The following is an 18,782-nucleotide window of genomic DNA, read 5'->3' on the forward strand; positions in this document are numbered from 1 at the left end:
TTGCCTTGATCCTTTTTATGCTCCACAAATCTCAAAATAGTTGCAAGATTGGACATGAATCGAACGAGTCAGACAAAGTTATTAGCTATTATGAGTGTATCAGTAAATAATGGAAAAACTTCCTCACATTTTATGGTTTTAGAACTATGTGATTCAAGCATGAAGATATGTTTTTGCAAAATGACGCATGAAATGATTTTGTATAAAGCACAAAGTTCAAATTTCATGCTACATTCTACAAAGCAATAAATGTGTACCTTTTGCAATTTATCCAAATTCTTATCATCACCACTATATTTTTGTTGAGTTTTTTGAAGCTTGATTGAATCCTCATTTCTTTTTCAAGCAAATTAAATCGATGATGAAGACAAACACAAAACAATTTTTTTGTATAACCAAGAAAATTGAAAAAAAATACTAGTTAAATGAAACGATATCCAAAAGATCATAACAAGTACAACCATGATGAATAACACCATCAAAATATTACAAGTTCAGAAAATAAAAATAAGCAGAAAATAATTGACTAAAAGCTTTTAAAATTTCACTCTGATTTTGGCGAGCTTTCAGTCTTTTCTTCCGACTCAATCGTCTTCCATGTCATCATTGTCATTCTTCTCTTCCACTTCTTCACCATCTCATTCTTCATCAGTATTCTCTTCCTCATCTTCACTACTTTCTTCATCCTCACTTTCTAGTTATTGCTCTGTTGCAGCTGAAATTGTTCCCTCCGGACAGTGTGGTATGTTCCCAGGCCAAGTGATGTGTGATTGGAATGCCTCTGGATTCATGAACTGAAACACTCCTTCTTATGGCCCGCCACTCTTATGGGTGTGAATGTTTTTATGGGAATGAGAAGTGAAAATGGAGGCTAGAATTTTGGTGGAGTGAGAGAAATTGATACAAGTAATTGAAAAGTGAGTTGTTTTCACAATCAATGCATGTTAAAGACTGAAAAGCTTAGTCAATGCACATGGGGTTGGCTCAAAGTATTAAAAGGGCATTAATTACAGATTGGTGAAACTCTACATTTTTACGCGTAGCCCAGATATGCTGCACAGGGCACTCGCGCGCTATGCCCAGCCCTGTTACGCAGAGCATACATGTGTTATGCTCGGGGTTTTGGGGATATGCGCAAAAACCAAAAATTCCCTCTTTTGAAATTTTATGTGGTCCTGTAATCATGCCATTTTATCCTTTAAGCCATAAAAGCTAAAATTAAATGCAAAAGAAAAAAGAAAACTTAAAACATTGGGTTACCTCACAACAAGCGCGTGTTTAACATCTTTAGCTCACGCCTATTCTTAATTGGAATCAAGGTGGTCTTTGTGAAATGATCCAATCATTACTATCACCAAAATATGGCTTTGGCTTGTCATGCAACATTCTCACTGGTTTGACCTTATTGACAACATCTTGGATGACTTTCTTGTAGGATTTAGCCTTTTCATGAATCCTTCTTATTCCTTTGACGTTATGTGGTAATATCACTTTTCTATTTGCTTCATCAGTATCATCAATTTTGCAGCTTACTCCTTTGTTGGTTGGATGCTTGATTACTTCAAACAAACTGAAATTGACTTCTTCATCCTGAACCCTAACTTTCATCACTCCCTTGTCAACATCTATCATAATTCTTGTCGTCTTCATGAATGAATGGCCCAGAATTAGAGGAACATCATCATTTGTTTTAGTATCCATCACTATAAAATCTATAGGAAATATAAATTTGTCAACTTTAACCAACACATCTTCAGTTATCCTTGATGGTCAGGTGATGTTGGATCCGAGATCAATCAATATTTTGCCAACATTTATGTTTCCTATAGTAATAGGTAAGGTAACTCTTCCATGATCTGTTTCTTTATGAGGAAGGGTTTTCTGAATGATGGTATTACAGCTAGCATCGACTTGAATTGTTTCCTCTTCAGTGATTCTCCTTTTCTTTCTTAGAATCTCTTTTATTAACTTAGCATATGTAGGCATTTGTTCTAGAGCTTCAGCAAATGGAAGATTGATCTGAAGTCATTTGAAAATATCCAGAAACCTGACATACTACCTTTCTTTATCTTTCTTGGTGGAAGCATGAGGATACAGGAAATGTTGCACCGACGAACTCTTCATCTTACCTTTCTCTTTACTCATTTTCTGATTTTTTTTCTTCTGCTCATCATTCACTTTTTTTCTCACTTTTTTCTTTTTAAATTTTTTCACTTTCGACTAATGCTCCCTTATTATTTTGTTCTTCTACCTCCTTCTCACTTTCTTCTCGGCCTCTAGCTTGTTTTTCTGCTTCTCTCTCGACAATAATACTTTCTTCTTCCAAGTGATCATTAATGCCATTACCAGTCAATTTAACACCCCGAGTTGTAACTACATTGATGTGCTCCCTTGGATTGGTTTGTGTGTTGGAAGTAAATGTTCCTTGTTGTTGATCTTCCAGTTGCTTTGCTATCTGACCGACTTGTGTTTCCAGATTCTTGATTGATGCATCAGTATTTTTATGGTTAGCAATAGAAATTTGCATGAATTGTGTCAAAGTATCCTCCAATTTTGAAATTCTATCAGGTTAGGGAGAAATTTGTTTGACATTCTGATATGAATTTTTCCTATCTGACGGTCCCACATCTTGCCTCCAACCTTTACCGTAATTTACATTGTTTCTGCATGGATATCTTTGGTTGCCTTGGTACACTGCTTGTCTTTGTTGTTAGTTTCCTAGATAATTCACTTCTTCGTTAATCGGAGGGGAAAACCCAGTTGGATGATCACCTATGCAAAGCTCACAAAAAACTACTGGTTAAGTTTTAATCGTTGTTCCATGCATCTCTTTGAGTTGTTGTGGGAGTTTAGATAATTGCTTGGTTAATTCTTCAACTGTTTGAGTGAGAAGCTTGTTTTGCGCTAAGATTGCATCATTTGCTCCTAGCTCAAGAATTCCAGGTTTCCGTTGTGCCGTCCCTCTGTTATATTGAACCTGATGGTCATTGAGATCCATACGCTTAATGATAGAGACTGCATCCTCTTCACTTTTGGACAATAAAGAACCACCAGCAGTTACTTCCAATAGAAGCTTCAGTTGTCGCTAAAGTCCATTCCGAAAGATATGAATCTATGTGAGATCATTGAAGCCTTGATTTGGACACTTACGCAACATAGACTTGTAGTACTCCCATGCTTCACAAAGTGTTTATGTTGAACATTATGTGAATGCGATAATTGTTGCCTTTGCATCCATAAATCTATTGTGTGGAAATAATCGGTTCAGAAATTTTTCTTCCAAGACATTCCAATTGGTCGTGACTTAAGTTGATTGGTCAAGATACCAATCCTTTGCTTTACTGATTAGGGAATATGGGAACAATCTCATGAAAACCCATTCTTCTTCAGCTTTAGGTGCACCCAATGTACCGACAAGTTTGTAGAATTAGTGAGATAAGTGTAAGGATCTTCATGATCCAACCCTGCAAATGGATTTTGCTTAAATAACTTGAAACAGTCCCGTCTTCATCTTTGCTTGTCGGTTGTTGGGAGTGTTGGTGAGTCGAGCTAACTGTCTTAGGCTGTTACGACAAGGTCCCCCACCATTGCTAATGAGTTATGGTCCGCCTTGAACTATTGGTTCTGATTTTGAAGTTGTTGCTGAAGTTGACGGAGAAGTTCTCATTTTTTATTTCTTTCGCTTGGCTAGTTGTTTCTATTTCTTTGTCTATCTCTTGTTTCTCCAGGCTGTCCATTCGATCTCGGGATCAAAAAGCAACGAGTCTTTCAAAGTTTTACCTTGCATACACAAAGCTTATAGACCTAACCAAACAAAATTTAGCAGAAGGAAGGATAAAGAATATATATATATATATATATATATATATATATATATATATATATATATATATATATATATATATATATATATAATATATATATATATATATATATATATATATATATATATAGACACACACATACATAATATTAACAAATGCACAAACTTAAAACGATAAAAACTGTCACTTTACTTGTAATAACTAAAGGTCAGTCCCCGACAACGGTGCCACTTTAATGTTCAGTAATAAAAAGTAAGTATTGTTTATATCATTTCCACAGGGACTGATGTGACACTACATCCTTTCAACAATTAATTAACGATTTAAGCAAATTTCCATGATGTTTAGATTGTAAACTTTAAAAATACAAAGATGCAATAAAAGATAAACGGTAAAAGAGTTTCACAGATGATAAAATATTCTGGGATTAAATTTCATCCGTCGAATACATATGAATTTATCGATCACCTTCAAATATAATCGTAATGTTCATTCATATCATCACGTATCCTCATAACATGTTTTATGTCTAAAATCCTGTCGAGATTTATACCATATTGTTTGATCGATGATTTCTCAATCTATCAAACAATAAGATATTATGAATCTTCGATACTTCGCATGAATATCATACTCGAATCATATGTCTAGCAATCATAGTTTACTACAATATTATCTTAGATCTAGATTAGAACAATCAACAACAATTCAAATCTATAAAGTTGACCAATAAAACAAAGATAATATTTGACAAAAATAAATAACTGGATTATATAATATGATGATCAAAGGTATACATGCGATTTGACGGATTATACTCAATCCAAACACACAAGAATGGTTTAGCTATCCATTTTCATGGTAGTTTGATTAACAATATGAAATGGAGATGAATCTGCATCTGACGCGATTTCCTGGCAATATGATGCGTATTCAACTCCTTTTTCACTTGCACTCTTCTTTTAGTTTTGTTTATACTAATTTCTTTTCAAGTTGAATAGAGATCTCCTTTGCTGAAATAACTTGGTCCTATTTATAGTTTTCCAAAATGTCTTGCACGCGCTATGCGTCTAGAAGTTGTGATGCAGTGTAACCATGTTGCTTAGCCTTGAAGATTTATGCAAAGCGCCTTTGGGTTTAAGCCGCCATAGTGTGCTTTGTGCAAAAAGTCGCGTTGCAGCGCACTTGCACTACAACAGCGCTTTGCGTAACATAACGCAACCAATCTCATTTCCTCGCCGCATGCATGCTAGAAGCACAACCCCACTGGAAAATTGATGGTTTAGGCTCGCTGTAGTGCGCTACAGCGCACATGTAGCACCAATGCTCATGGTTTGTCTCTTTTGCTCTACGCTATAGCGCCCTTGTAGCATGCTAGTTTTGTTGTTTTGATGCTTCGGTCTGCATTAATACACAAGGATATTTGAAAATCAACCATTCTCACACCTAAATCCCTATTCTAATTAAAAATTTGGAAAATACCAATGAATTCGTAGCTAGTAGAGCCTATTAGTACCAAAATCTTATGCTCTAATACCTTTCCTTGGACATTTATCATGATCCAAGCTGATGCAAACCTAAAATGATACAACCCATTGTCTTATAGGGTAAGGTCATACCTAAGGAGAATTGGATTATGATCATAATGAAATTTACACAACACCTCAACATATACATAACAGAAAGACATGCACTAAGCAACATCTGCCAATGCCATATCCAACTTGTGATAAACCATTTGATTACCAGTACAAGACATATTCCAAGTGAGTTTACCACCAATCATGTCTACTTCAACTAAACTACATTTATCAATGACATTCAACTAAGAAGATTCCCTAGAATGATTAAAATTATCTCCAATCAACATTCAAGGACCATCAAAAGTGTTCTTTCGGTCAATGAGGTGGATCGATTGGTCAAGACAAGAAATGCACACGAGACTAGCATAAATTCAGTCACATACCAAGAGAAACTTCCCAATGATAACTTGATAGTAATTGTATCCATAAGGACATCATGCACGGCAATTACATGTTACTACCATTCTTCTTCAACACCCAAATTCCCCTAGATTAAAACAAAAGTGTGTTTCCATAATGATTAAAAACATTGGAGAGTGTTTTGTTTTTATAGTTGCAACTTTAGAAAAATAACACTAACAATTTTAAATAAAAAAAAATTCTTTGATATCCATTAATTTTGTTTGAATATTGATATTTAAGTGAAAATTGATTTTATTTTGGAATAAAATAAAATTAAAAAGTGACGTAACATTGAATAATATTGTTATATTGGATGATGGATACCTACTGATGACAGTCGTCTTTACATGATTTTTACAAGCAATTTTGGATGAAAACTGAAGGAATAATGAGCAAAAGTCATACCAAAGGGTGAAAAGGTGAGCAAAAATCTATCAAGAAGAAGAAATAGGGACTTAGTGAATTATTGAAGAAATTACGAAGAAAAGGGCATTTTTCAGCACAATAGAAATCATGACGCATGTCTAGTAATTTGGTCATATGTGGAGTTTCGTAACTCAGATTGAGACGTGATTTTTTGTGTGCAAAAGAAAGCTAAAAAGGAGATCTAACCACTGGAAAAAATGCGTCAGCGTTAGGACGCTTTTGCTGACACACTTTTTGGGGTTTTAAAAGGAAAAAATGGAGAAGAAAAAGGGGTTTGAATTCCAAGACAAAAAAGTGACGTATTTGGGTGATTTTGGAGCTTTTGAAGCAATTGGAGAGCTTTTTCTTTGGTGATTCTTCATGCTCTTCGAATCTAAACTTATGATATTTGTCATACCCCAAAATTTGCCCTAAATCAATAAATTGATACATTCATCATGACATTTGCATCATCTGCATATCATAAAATGCATTTCTTTAAGCATAACACTTAGAAAGTCGATCAAAATAGATTTTGGTTCTATAGACAGACCGATTGAATTGTTTCTCAATTACGCATAAAATTAACAGGCGGAAAATTTAAAGATCGGGCTTGCAGTTGTCAGTTTTGTTGATCTACGATTTGCATAGTTTAACTAGACGTACTCGTTTATTTTTTTCGATTGCATTTGATCAGCCTGAGCCTTTTCAACCAGAATTTTTTTTTGCGAAATTGTATCTTTACATGTCAGTTTTCCAAAATTTTATTTTGCATAGATCATTTTAACGTATTCATTTTATTTTTTCGCGCATTTTCGCATCCGATTTTTATTCATTTTTTATTATTTTTTTAATCAAAATATTATGAAAAAATAAATATAAGCAAATAATTAATCTAATTAATTTTATTTGATTTTATTGAAAAAAGAATGAATTTTATCCTTTTAATTTTAAAAATCATTTTCTTAGCACCTAAGTTATCTAAGGGGTGTTTTTGGAATAAATTAATAATAGAAATCCTGCATTTTTTTACTATATAATCATTCATCCATTGGACATTGTAATGAGGACTCAGCCAATAAACATACGCCAACACAAAGTGGAACATACATCCTCGTGACCTCTCTCTTTCAGTAAAAACAAAATGAAAAAATAGAAAGTGAGAATCACAAACTCATCTTCTACCGTGCACTCATTTTCATTTGGTTTCTCCTTCATGAAAATGGATCCACCACTTTCCTACAGACTCACCATCTTCCAACCATAATAACTCTTACAAAACTAACCTTCACCATCATTTATACATAACATTGAGACCAACAACAATTTGCAGTGAACAAAATATGTTAATGATCACCATACGGCAAAGCAACGCAAACACACTCTCCATATTGCAACACAAAACTCCGGCGAACACCATACCACAGATCCTCCACTCTCATCAACCGTCGGCCTCCACAATGACAATAACCACCTCCTTCAAACATAAACACGTTTAATACCTTGCACCACCACCATATCAACTCCATTTGCATTTTCATTTCGGTCAAACTATTCACATACAAACCGAATGACAGAACTCCGCTAGTCTCACATATATACCATCCAAAGTCTAAAACCAAATTGCAACGACTCAGTCACGACCCTTCTACCCCTCCAACAACGTGAAAACCACCTTGCATCACTTCCAGTTGCAAACTCAAAACGCAACATAACACAACCCCCGTGAAGCTCCTCACGACGCTTCTATCAACGACCACCATCAGAACCGCCCAGCCGTTGACCACCCAAGGTGATCCACGAGCGCGAGCTCCCTTATCTCTGATCGTAAAAAGAAAATTATTTAAATGATAAAGGTGAATGTTTAATTAAATTTTGAACATGAGCTTAACTCTTGATAAAAACTGAAGTTATTTTTTTATTAAAAGTACTTATTGCACAGATAATTTAAAAAATCAAAATTTGATTAACCAAAAAAACATGTTACAAAAACAATTGTTTTTGTTTTCTATACTAAAAAAATACTTTAAAATACCTTGGCATGGAAATGTATTTGTGAGTAGTAGATTTAGGATGTTTGTGGTCTAAACTTTCTTTGAATCTCAAAAATAAATAAGTTTAATATTTAGATGGAAAATGAACTAGGAAAAAAAATATTGAATACAATAAAATTATCTACTAACAAAAATAATAGATACTACTAAAGAAATATTGAATTCACTACACTTTTAACCAGAACTAAACTTCATACCAAACACGAATTAAATTATCCAATTCACTCAAAATTTGCCATGCTTATAGTATGGAAAAAGTAGAACTGTGGGTCCAAGGAAATGCATGTATCACATTGACAACTAAACATCAATGACATTGATCTATGTGTTTCTCGATGATTCATAAGCAAACAGCCTTTAAATAAGTTCCAATATAGAAAATTCAACTTTTGTGAAAGGGAAAAAATGAAGATGACATAGTATTCTGCGTCTTTTGACTGCCCTGGGATGGCACAACAATCATAACTGTCAAGATACTGGAGCATATTCTTGAATAGTTGAAGCCAGTTTATTTCGATCATCTTCTGTTTTCATCCGGATCAAAAATGTTCGTGCAACAACACTATCATTATCTCCACCATCATCATTACCCTACAAAAATTGTCAACTTTCACATATGTTTTCGTCTGCCTTCTCAATCATAGAATAAGCAGTAAAGCTACTTAGAAAAGCTATTACCAAACACTACTCCATAGAAAAGGTAAAAATATAAATGAAAAAAAAACGGCTGGCAAAATTTTGAAAACAAAATAATATAAAATATTTTTGTAAGCCAAAAAGGATCCTGATTAAACATGGAAAAAGCAACAATGAAAAAGACATCCAATAGTCACTTAATTTGATAGGAATGTTTCATTGACATAAGAGGAGGTGGATCCACATTTCCTGGAGTTGGGAAATCTTGAATAATCCTCAATCATGCCCAGATGCAACAACAACCAAGTTTTTTCTCACTGAATAGAATACTCCTTAATGTTCTATAAAATAAAATAAAAAACTGTGCTTCTATCCAACTTATTTATTTCAGAACTTTCTTATTAGTTTCTATTATATTTTTTCTAGATCTTCTTCTACCTATAGCAATTTAACTACCCTCCGTCTAATCAACTCTCCTTACTACCGAATCCACGGGACTTCTCTCTCATGCCCAAACCACCTAAGTCTAGATGGTTGGAGATGGGTGATTGAAAAACTTCAGGACTTTCCAATTATAGGAAATCCAAATCCATTATTGCAGGACTGCAACTTGGGGTCCGCAAGCATGGTAACCTAGTCTAACAAGTCAAGCCTGCTTTCAACTCTCTAAACATTCAAGCATTAATTTTCTATAGTTGGGTTTTTCTATGTTTTCCTATATGGAACTTTTTTTTTTCAGTATCGGCATGAAAGGTGTTAAGCGAAATGTGAAAGTTTTCATTTTCTTACCGAAGTATGAAATATCGCAACAAGGGAGTTCTTTTGTGCACTTGTCTTGATTCCAGGATACAACAAGGCATTGAGAAGAATTTTTCCTACCTGCCATTGTTACAGATAACAGAAACTGAAACAATAAGTGAAATTCTCAATGAAAAAGCAAAAAACCTAAAAATACATTTAGGTCAATTCACTGAAGAGCTTATAAAACAAACAAACCTCGTTTCGAACAATGATTGTAGGTTTGGACTCTTTTGTAGCCTTAGCAACCCCCTCTTTGCATTTAATGGACAAATGGCCCATTCCTCTATCTTTCCATACATCCTTATCGGTTGGATCACTTGACTGAACATACCAAGGGAACCGAATCAAGTTGAATTGAAACAAGAGCAGAAAATTAAATATGCTGGCCTAAATATTAAGATGCAAACCTTCACATAAAGCTTGCACTTCACTTCATGTACAACTGCAACACCGGTCTCTTCTGACTTCTTCACTGATGGGCTGCTGGGCTGCTCTTCGTCATTTTCTGAGATCACGTAAACAAGACTTTTACATTGGTATCGTAGTGTACAAAATTTGGCAAACTCAAAAACAGGGAAAGCAAGTTTATTGATGGAGTGCAAGATCCTGATGAAAATCCATCATTTAGTAATGAGCTGGCATGATTTTGGATGTGCATTTTTTAAGGAAAACATGTTCTTTTCATCAGTAAAATGTTTGGAAATTTATAATAGTCAGACACGTTATTCTACAACAATAAACCTCAAAAATTGTTTTAGTATTTATCTCAAAAGATAACAGTAGCTGATAGAAAAATATTTTATAAAAACCACAAAATGAATCACTTCTTTTCAAATTTGAAGCAATCATAATATGTGAGATTCAGCCATCAGCTTGGCATAAAAAAGGGGCAACACAATAAGGTACTATAAAGCAACAATCAACTTGGCATGACAACCAAAATAATTAGCCACTGAGTAGTTTATAGGGGAAATACAAATATTAAAAAACATGATATATTCATATTATAATCACCTCTCGAAACTACCATTTTCTCCACTAAAAATATTTTGACAAATTGTCCCTTTTGGGTAAAGTTTAAATAAAAACTACTCAAGATAGGACTGGTGCTTCTGCTGAATACCAAACCTATTCCAACAGAATCCTAAAATAATTGAAAAAGAAATGCAGGAAGGAAAGAAAGAACGAACATGTATTCCAGTGCCTAGGAGCTTCAAGGAAGAGTTAACACGTCATGATGGAAAGACCCCCATTTGAGTACCCAGTGGACGGATAAATAATTGTACTCTAGGGGTTCACTATGTATTTTCTAGTCAGCCACTTTAACACTCTTTTCCCATTAATAGAAGTTTCTATCACAATTTAGGGGGGAAATTCCATGTTCTCACAAAAAGCTTCAGATTAAAAATTATATCCTCTTTCCAAGAAATGGTATTTTTCCTCAAAATCATATAATATACGAAGGAACAAAGGTTAATATACATCCCTATATTCAGCATGGTATAATTAGGTAACCACATATTTACCAACACCACCTACCAAGAAGAAGAAACCTTTACTTATTCATGAACAAAATCATTTTAAAAAGAAAAAATTCATCACTGAATAATAATATTAATAAATGAAGTAGTTGCTGAATGCTGATAATGATAGGCTAATGTGAAGCGCAAGAAATAAAAGCATCGGATTCTCACCAGCATCCACGTCATCTGAAGCGTTGTGATTGGAGTTGGAAGGATTGGAGTTGGAAGGGGCAGAACTTTGATTTCCTAAAACAAAATACAGAAAGTTAGTAGACGATCATAAAAGTGGCATTGGGAGGTGTTTCTCCCTCCTTGTCACCTAAAAAAATATCATAAAAGTGACATTAATTCATTCATAAGTTCAAGGTATAACACTAAACTGGATAAAAAAATCCATTATGAAGTTCTCGACAACTTTCATCGCTAGTTGTTAATGTCAATTTTTTAAAAATATTTGTATCTAAATGCAATATGAAGTTCTCGACATGACATGAGGTCATCCATAAAGGACACCTGACATATCATAATATTAGCATGTTCTTCTTCACAAAGCTCCAATTTATTTATTATTAGATTACAAACCCAGCTAGCATAACTTCAACAGAAATCTCAGCTATCTCAGATAGGTATCTGTCATCTAAACTTCAACCAAAAAATTTCAATCATACAACCAAAATTTTCAGTCTTTCATTTCAGAAGGTAAATAAATATTCAGAGACATGATTTGCTTGTTGAATGGTGTGCATTTAAACAGAAAAAAAAAGCCAGTCTAGAGTACTGCATGTATGACCCATTCTAGAGTTAATATAACATGTGAGGAAAACAAAAACTATTAGGTGTATTTTAAAAGTCAGAAGAGACCTACCGAAGGCAAAAATGTTTTGATTGTTTGAAAATACTCCAGGGCTCCATGAACTACCAAAACTTGTAGTAGTATTGACAGGAGGAGATTCAGTTTTTTCTCCAAAAATCTTATTTTCTTTGTTTGTTACTTCGGGCAAAAACATTTTCCCAGCAAAAGAAGCACCGGCACCAGCACCGGAAGTAGAAATTTCTGCCTTGGTGGCCCCAGCAAAAGAAGCACCGGCACCAGCACCGGAAGTAGAAATTTCTGCCTTGGTGGCCCCAGCAAAAGAAGCACCGGCACCAGCACCAGAAGTAGAAATTTCTGCCTTGGTGGCATTTGCTTTGAGGCCAACCCCATTTAGTGGGATAAGGCTTGGTGGTTGTTGTTGTTGTTGTTGTTGTTGGTTGTTGGAGGCATTTGTTTTGAGCCAGTTGACAACATCACTAAATTTTTCCTGAAACAATACACTTTACAAGGTCAGTGTTTTTAACTCTGCAGATGCATGACTTACACCATTCTTATTTATTAAGCATGTTTAGTAACATTATTTTTAAGAAAAAAATGAGTGTGCATGCTAATACTAGCTCCAAGCATATGAAATAGTATTATTATAACCCTGAATGATTAATTTTCAAGTAGGATGCCAGTGTTTTCACATATGTAGGTTTAGGTGTATCTGATAGTGTGCATGCATATGCTTATTTCATTGCAGCATAGGCAACCACATAAACAGCAATTTGACTAGATATGGAAACACACTGAGTAAATGAGAAGTATAAGCATACATGGCTTTAGTGCATTAAAGTAACCATGTGAAGAATTACCATAATGCCTGTAGCATGATCTAAGTAATCTCTGACACCATCTTCCCAAATCTCATCAGGGTGATTCTTTAATTGTGTTTGAACCCAGCTGTGAGAAAGACATAACATAACAATGAGTTTGTGGAATAACAATAACCAACTAATCCAACATTCATAATCATAACCATACAAATGCATATTCCTTTAACTTGGATTTCAACATATCCAGATTTAAATTATGTGTGAAAAGTGACACAAGAGACAACCACTAACGAATAAGCTAAACCAAGGAATAGAGCAACGAATCAAATTCAATTATCAAGACCAAACTTTTTTCGCATTGACTGGAAAAATTGAAATGCAGAAATCAAGAAAAGGCAAATTTGTTGACATTAAATAAAAGATGAACCTCGCAAACTGGGTATTTAAAGCTCTCACATGCTGCTGGGAAGACCCTGCCCGTTTCATATCCAATGGGGGTGTTGCCATCATCAATTGTTGGGATGGTTCGGCCCTATGGACATCAAAGAGAGATCCTTCCATTATTCTTTTATTCCGAAACTGTATCATGTTAAAAATAGAGGTATAATAAGCTTCCACATAGAGTCATGGAGATAATACATATAAAGCACAAAGAAAATTCTGCATAGACAAAGTTATTGCCATTGACCATTAAGAGAAGATTTAGGTGACTTCATTAGTTGCTGAGTAAGAATTACGATTCCTTCTCATCCAAAATAAAATCAAAAGTTTTATTCAGAAGGAACGACAGTGTCAAGTAACAACCTTCAGCATTTCAAATTCTCAACCTTTGGAACACATGCTTCACTCAGAAAAAGACAAACACTTAAAAGTAAAACTTAGGGACCCCTTTTCGACATTGGAAATAAGATAAGCATAAAATGATAAAATTTAATTAAACTGTTAGAACAGCAACTCGTAACAGAAGAAACCATAAAACGCAAACAATGAACACGATATTTGAGATTACGAAGCTTGGCAGAGTATGTCAATGTCTCAAACTACATAGCACATGTAGTTTGGAAATAAGATAAGCATAAAATGATAAAATTTAATTAAACTGTTAGAACAGCAACTCGTAACAGAAGAAACCATAAAACGCAAACAATAAAACACAATATTTGAGATTACGAAGCTTGGCAGAGTATGTCAATGTCTCAAACTACATAGCACATGTAGTTCCGAAATTAGAATTTTCAGTATAATAAGTTACAACTCATACATAAACACTACGGTCCAGATTACAACAAAAACCAACTAGAATACTGCAAGTTTTAATTTAAACAGAGATGATCAGTTTCAATACCCAATACGGTCTCACAATCCTGAAACTAATGACTCGAGAGGATGTAAGTAAAAATGGTTAATAGTCACAGCCATTTAGAATACACAAAGTTCAAATATATGTTTGTTTAACTTTTGGAAGAGAAAAAATCTATTCTAGAAGTGTAAAATTGATTTTACATGTTTGCAAGTTCTTGCTAGAATTTGTAACTTTTGACTTCTACAGCTGATTTTACATAATATATATCCAACCATAAATCAGTATATTTGGTTCTACATAGAGAGAATTGATTTCAAGTGAACTGATTGTGTTTGGTTCTGCGGTGAAGAAATTTGTCTTTTAGTGAATTGGTTTAGACCGCAGAACCAAACACAATCTAAAAGTGAGTTGAAGGTAAAGCGAATTATGTTTGGATAAATTTCTGCAATAGTAAGTTGAATACTAAATTCCAGTGTAAATCACATTTAAACTCAAAAGCTACAAATCCTAACTTCAAATAGATCAATTCAACTCGAGAGCAACCAAACGTGTCAAAATCATTTCTAGCTAGCCATAATCAATTATAAATGCTCTAAATGTGAAATCAAACATACACTCAGTAAAATTGATTCAGACTAAAAGTGACTTGAACAATCAATTTGAATGTACAATCAATTTCAGCCAAACTCAATTTTACTACATTCAATATACAGCCAGCAACTGCTCAATTGCAAACAAGTAGAATTTTCAAAAAGCTAATTACAATAATTTTCAGAACTCATTTCAACGACATTCAATATTGCTAGAAAAATCAACAAAATCAAAATAAATAAATAAACGCATCGTTGAGAACTACAGTAGCTAGAAAAAAAACGAAGCTAGAGCAAACGAAATGAAATTGAATCAAATTCAAATTAAGTTCAAGCTTCAAAACGACGAATGAAAGTCAGACTTACCGTCGTTTCGGTGGTATTAGTCTGGTTTGGTTCCGATACGGCGAAACGCTTCGAACCTCTCATCATCGAATTTTGAAAATAGGGTTTTGTTTTGTGGGAATTGTTATTTCTTACTGAGTTTTTTCGCAGATGCAGAAGCTCGATAAAATGAAGGAGACAGTAAAAATTTAACGGAAAGGTTCTTTTTTCTGAAAAATTAAAAAGGCACTTTAATTGAAATTATAAATTTATATTTTGTTTTATTGTAATTAAATGGTGTAATTAGATCCGTTGGATCGGGTGGGGAATGTGTTTTCAATTGGGGCCGTTGGATGATGTCACGATTAGGGTTTACCTGGGCACCGAATATTACACATGCTGCCCAGAATAATCCAGCAAATGAAACGAGGGCCACGTGCTCTTTCTAAGCCTAAACGGTAAGGATACTCTTACGTTATAATTTTTTGGACCAAAATATCCTCTTATAAATAGGTTATATTTTTGAAATTTTCATTTTTTACTTGCTTCAAGATTTTCAGAACATCACTTTTGTCATTGTAAATTAAAACTCAGAGTAAGTCTTTTGGTTCACAATAAACATATCGAAATTTTTTGTACAAGATTTTTGATTCGTTTAAGATTTTAGATGTTGAACCGAAACACTTGCTAAAAGATTTCTGATTTTCAACCTGTTTACCGGAACTCTTTTTAAAAGACTTTCGGTTTTCATTTAATTCACCAGAAGTCTTATTGAAAGTGTTCTAGTGTTCAAACTTCATTTTTTTTCATACCGAAACTCTTTTAAGAAGTGTTCCAGTGCCTTTTTTTAATTTTTTTTTATAATTTTTATTTTATAGTGGCTCGAAGACGAGGTGTCGAAGGTAGGATTCCAGATCGTAGTTTATGACGAGGCGCATCTACATCTGCAGTATAGTCGGTTGGCTATCCATGAGGGTTGTATGATATGTCTCTTTGGGTAAAATACAAGCATCATGTTGCTCGACATTTATGGTTTGGTGAGGTAAATAAACGACGTATATTTGATATTGAATAATATTTGAATATTTTATATTGTGTTTTATAATATTTGTTTTAATTGTTTTCAGGAAAGAGGTCTGAAGAAAGAGTTGAAGGTTGTTGGACACGGACTTAAGTTGACATTGAGGATTCCACAAGCTTTTCCACAACAGATGGAAAGTTGGGTTTCTAAGTCTGAGTTATCTTCACTTCAGAGAACTAGTTTGACGAAGATAGACACAAACCTGGTATTCACACTTGTGGAGAGATGGCATCTAAAGACATCTTCATTTCACATGTCTTTTGGTGAGATGAGCATTACTTTGGATGGCGTCTCTTATCTGGTTCACTTGCCCATCAGAGGTGTGTTTTGGAGCCCTCAAGATGTCACTAAAGAGGTTGTTGTTGAACTTGTTGTTGACTACTTAGGAGTGTCATAGAGTAAGCCACATACACATGTTCGTAGCTGCAGGGATTCTTACTATAAATTGGAGTGGTTATACGATTTATTCGTATAGCATAGAGTTGTTTCTAGCTAGACATATGCGACTAGAGCATATTTGTTGATGTTGGTGGGTTCCATAATTTTTGCTGACAAGACCTTTACGCTTGTCGAGGCATGATACCTCTTACTGTTTACGAACTTAGAGAGATGCCTCGGAGATACGTCCATGTTCAGTTGCAAGCAGCTCGGTGGATATCCTACTCTCTTACATCACTAGCCCAAACAACTTCCATCCATAATGTGTCTATCGTCTTTTACATGTCATTCACCATGTATTGCTTGCACTTTGCACCAACATTTTTATTAATGTGAAATCTACATGGCAAATTAATCGACCTAGGAAACACAATTTCAATTGCTTTCATCAAAGCAAGATCTTTATTTGTCAAAATCACTTGTGGACATAAATCTTTCTTCACAAATAATTCTTTAAGTTTCTCCAATACCCAACAAAAATTCTCTGTCTGCTCAGACTCCATATATGCAAATGCGACAATAAAAGTCAACTCGGTTGATGTTATGTCAACAATTTCAAACAAATGTTGTCTATATTTGTTTGTCTTGTATGTGTTATTCATAACTAAGACAATAGAAAAAAATATTCAACAACTTAATTGAATCGGGATGGACCCAAAATATATATCTCACAACTTTCGAGTCATCCCTTTTCCTACTCCAATACACATATCACGCATCCTCAATAAGCTTAAATAAATATTGTATCTCACTTCTAGGACCTCTTATCTCTTTTTCTATCATACTTTTATGCTTGTAAATTTGCGTGATCAGAGTGACATTCTCTGGTTCTCGGTCTTGAAAGGAAAACAATATGTGTCTAGATGGTACATGTCTCTTTGTCAAATCAACGACATGTTGCTTCTCATATGTGGTCAACCTACCAACAAAGGAATGACCTTCTAATCTATTAGGTAAATCATGGTTATGGATCCCACATTTTACATCCATCTTCCAAACAAACCCATCTTTCGCCAGAGTCGACCTGATTTTAAATGGGCATCCACGTTTTTTGGACACACTTTGGGTTCCACTATCAGTATCCTTGTATTTCCCACCTTTATCACAACCAAATATTAATTTGTTACTTCTCTATCTCTTGCCTATTTCAGTATCTGAACAAGTGATAATAACGCTTACTTTATTATGGATTTCAACCTCTTTAATCCACCTGATCACCTCTTCTCGTGTACCAAATCTTCGAGTAGTTAAAAAAGTATCAGAAGTATCTACACATATTTGGGAAATAATTTACATACCTGCACAATAAAAAATGTCAACAAAAAAAATTAACAATTTAAACCGGAAGACTACAGATAAAAGTTTTGGATCATAGAAATTACACACCAGAAGTCTTTCGGGAAGACTTCTGGTATATGTTAGTCTATTAACCGGAACACTTATGATAAATATTCCGGAACATTTTAAAAAAAAAACTGAACTGAAACTCTTCAAGTCTTCCTGAACATGTTATGCATTAAACCAGATGTCTTCCATAAAGTGTTTCGGTTTGGAAAAAAATATACCGAAAGTCTTTTATAATGTGTTCCGATATGAGGGTGAATAGTGCAATTTTCGGAAATCTCAATTGAATGGTTAAAACTGAAATGATAAATTGGTTAAAAATAAACAAGAGTAAAATTGGTATTTTTAAAAAAATGTAGGGGTATGAAGTAAAAATTTCAAAGCTAAGGTCTCACACTTTAAACTGACACTTTTTAAATGGTGTGATTTTATGATATTAATTAATCTTGTCAAATAAAAACTCATTTTACTATTTAATAGTTACATTTTGTATTTTTCAAAAAAGTTGTCCGCCTTGCTGAATTTTGAGTTAGGTAAAAATACTAATTTTGGTCTTTTAATTTAATCTTTGAATTCATTTTAGTCTCTTAATTTTTAAAAAGATCAAATTAATTCTTTAATTCTTCAAACAGCACCACATAAGTCATTTTTGTCTATTTTGCTCAAACGACGTTTATTTGTGTACACTTGATAGTTGAGTTGCCAATTGAGAGTCATCTTCTTCGTTTCCACTCTGAACTTTGTATCATTCATGTTCGTTTGCACCTCAAATCGGATTAGGGATTACGAGTTGGTTGATTCTCATCTGAAATTGCTTGTTGAAATCGAAGGTTTCATCAACC

At 34.1% G+C, this 18,782-nt stretch overlaps 2 protein-coding genes across 4 annotated transcripts; one reads left to right on the forward strand and one right to left on the reverse strand.

Moving 5' to 3' along the window:
- Positions 1 to 8,480: 8,480 nt before the first annotated feature.
- LOC127120701 (uncharacterized) lies at positions 8,481 to 15,314 on the reverse strand. Of its 3 annotated transcripts, XM_051051223.1 has the most exons (10): positions 15,120 to 15,314; positions 13,288 to 13,439; positions 12,900 to 12,987; positions 12,344 to 12,529; positions 12,094 to 12,286; positions 11,400 to 11,474; positions 10,113 to 10,210; positions 9,901 to 10,026; positions 9,694 to 9,783; positions 8,481 to 8,859 (listed from the first exon to the last, which is right to left on the reverse strand). In XM_051051223.1, the coding sequence occupies exons 1-10, from the start codon at positions 15,183 to 15,185 to the stop codon at positions 8,737 to 8,739; spliced, it is 1,197 nt and encodes a 398-aa protein (XP_050907180.1). In that variant the 5' UTR covers positions 15,186 to 15,314; the 3' UTR covers positions 8,481 to 8,736. The 3 variants fall into 3 exon arrangements, with proteins under 3 accessions (XP_050907180.1, XP_050907179.1, XP_050907181.1); XM_051051222.1 differs by having other exon boundaries at positions 12,094 to 12,529; positions 15,120 to 15,313; XM_051051224.1 differs by having other exon boundaries at positions 12,094 to 12,529; positions 13,288 to 13,392; positions 15,120 to 15,268.
- Positions 15,315 to 16,062: 748 nt separating this feature from the next.
- On the forward strand, positions 16,063 to 16,555 carry LOC127123867 (protein MAIN-LIKE 1-like). Its single transcript, XM_051054048.1, has 2 exons — positions 16,063 to 16,119; positions 16,205 to 16,555. Exons 1-2 carry the CDS (start codon positions 16,063 to 16,065, stop codon positions 16,553 to 16,555), a joined length of 408 nt encoding a protein of 135 aa, XP_050910005.1.
- Positions 16,556 to 18,782: the final 2,227 nt, after the last annotated feature.

The sequence above is a fragment of the Lathyrus oleraceus genome, chromosome 2, assembly GCF_024323335.1.
Source record: "Lathyrus oleraceus cultivar Zhongwan6 chromosome 2, CAAS_Psat_ZW6_1.0, whole genome shotgun sequence".
Taxonomy (NCBI): Eukaryota; Viridiplantae; Streptophyta; class Magnoliopsida; order Fabales; family Fabaceae; genus Lathyrus; species Lathyrus oleraceus.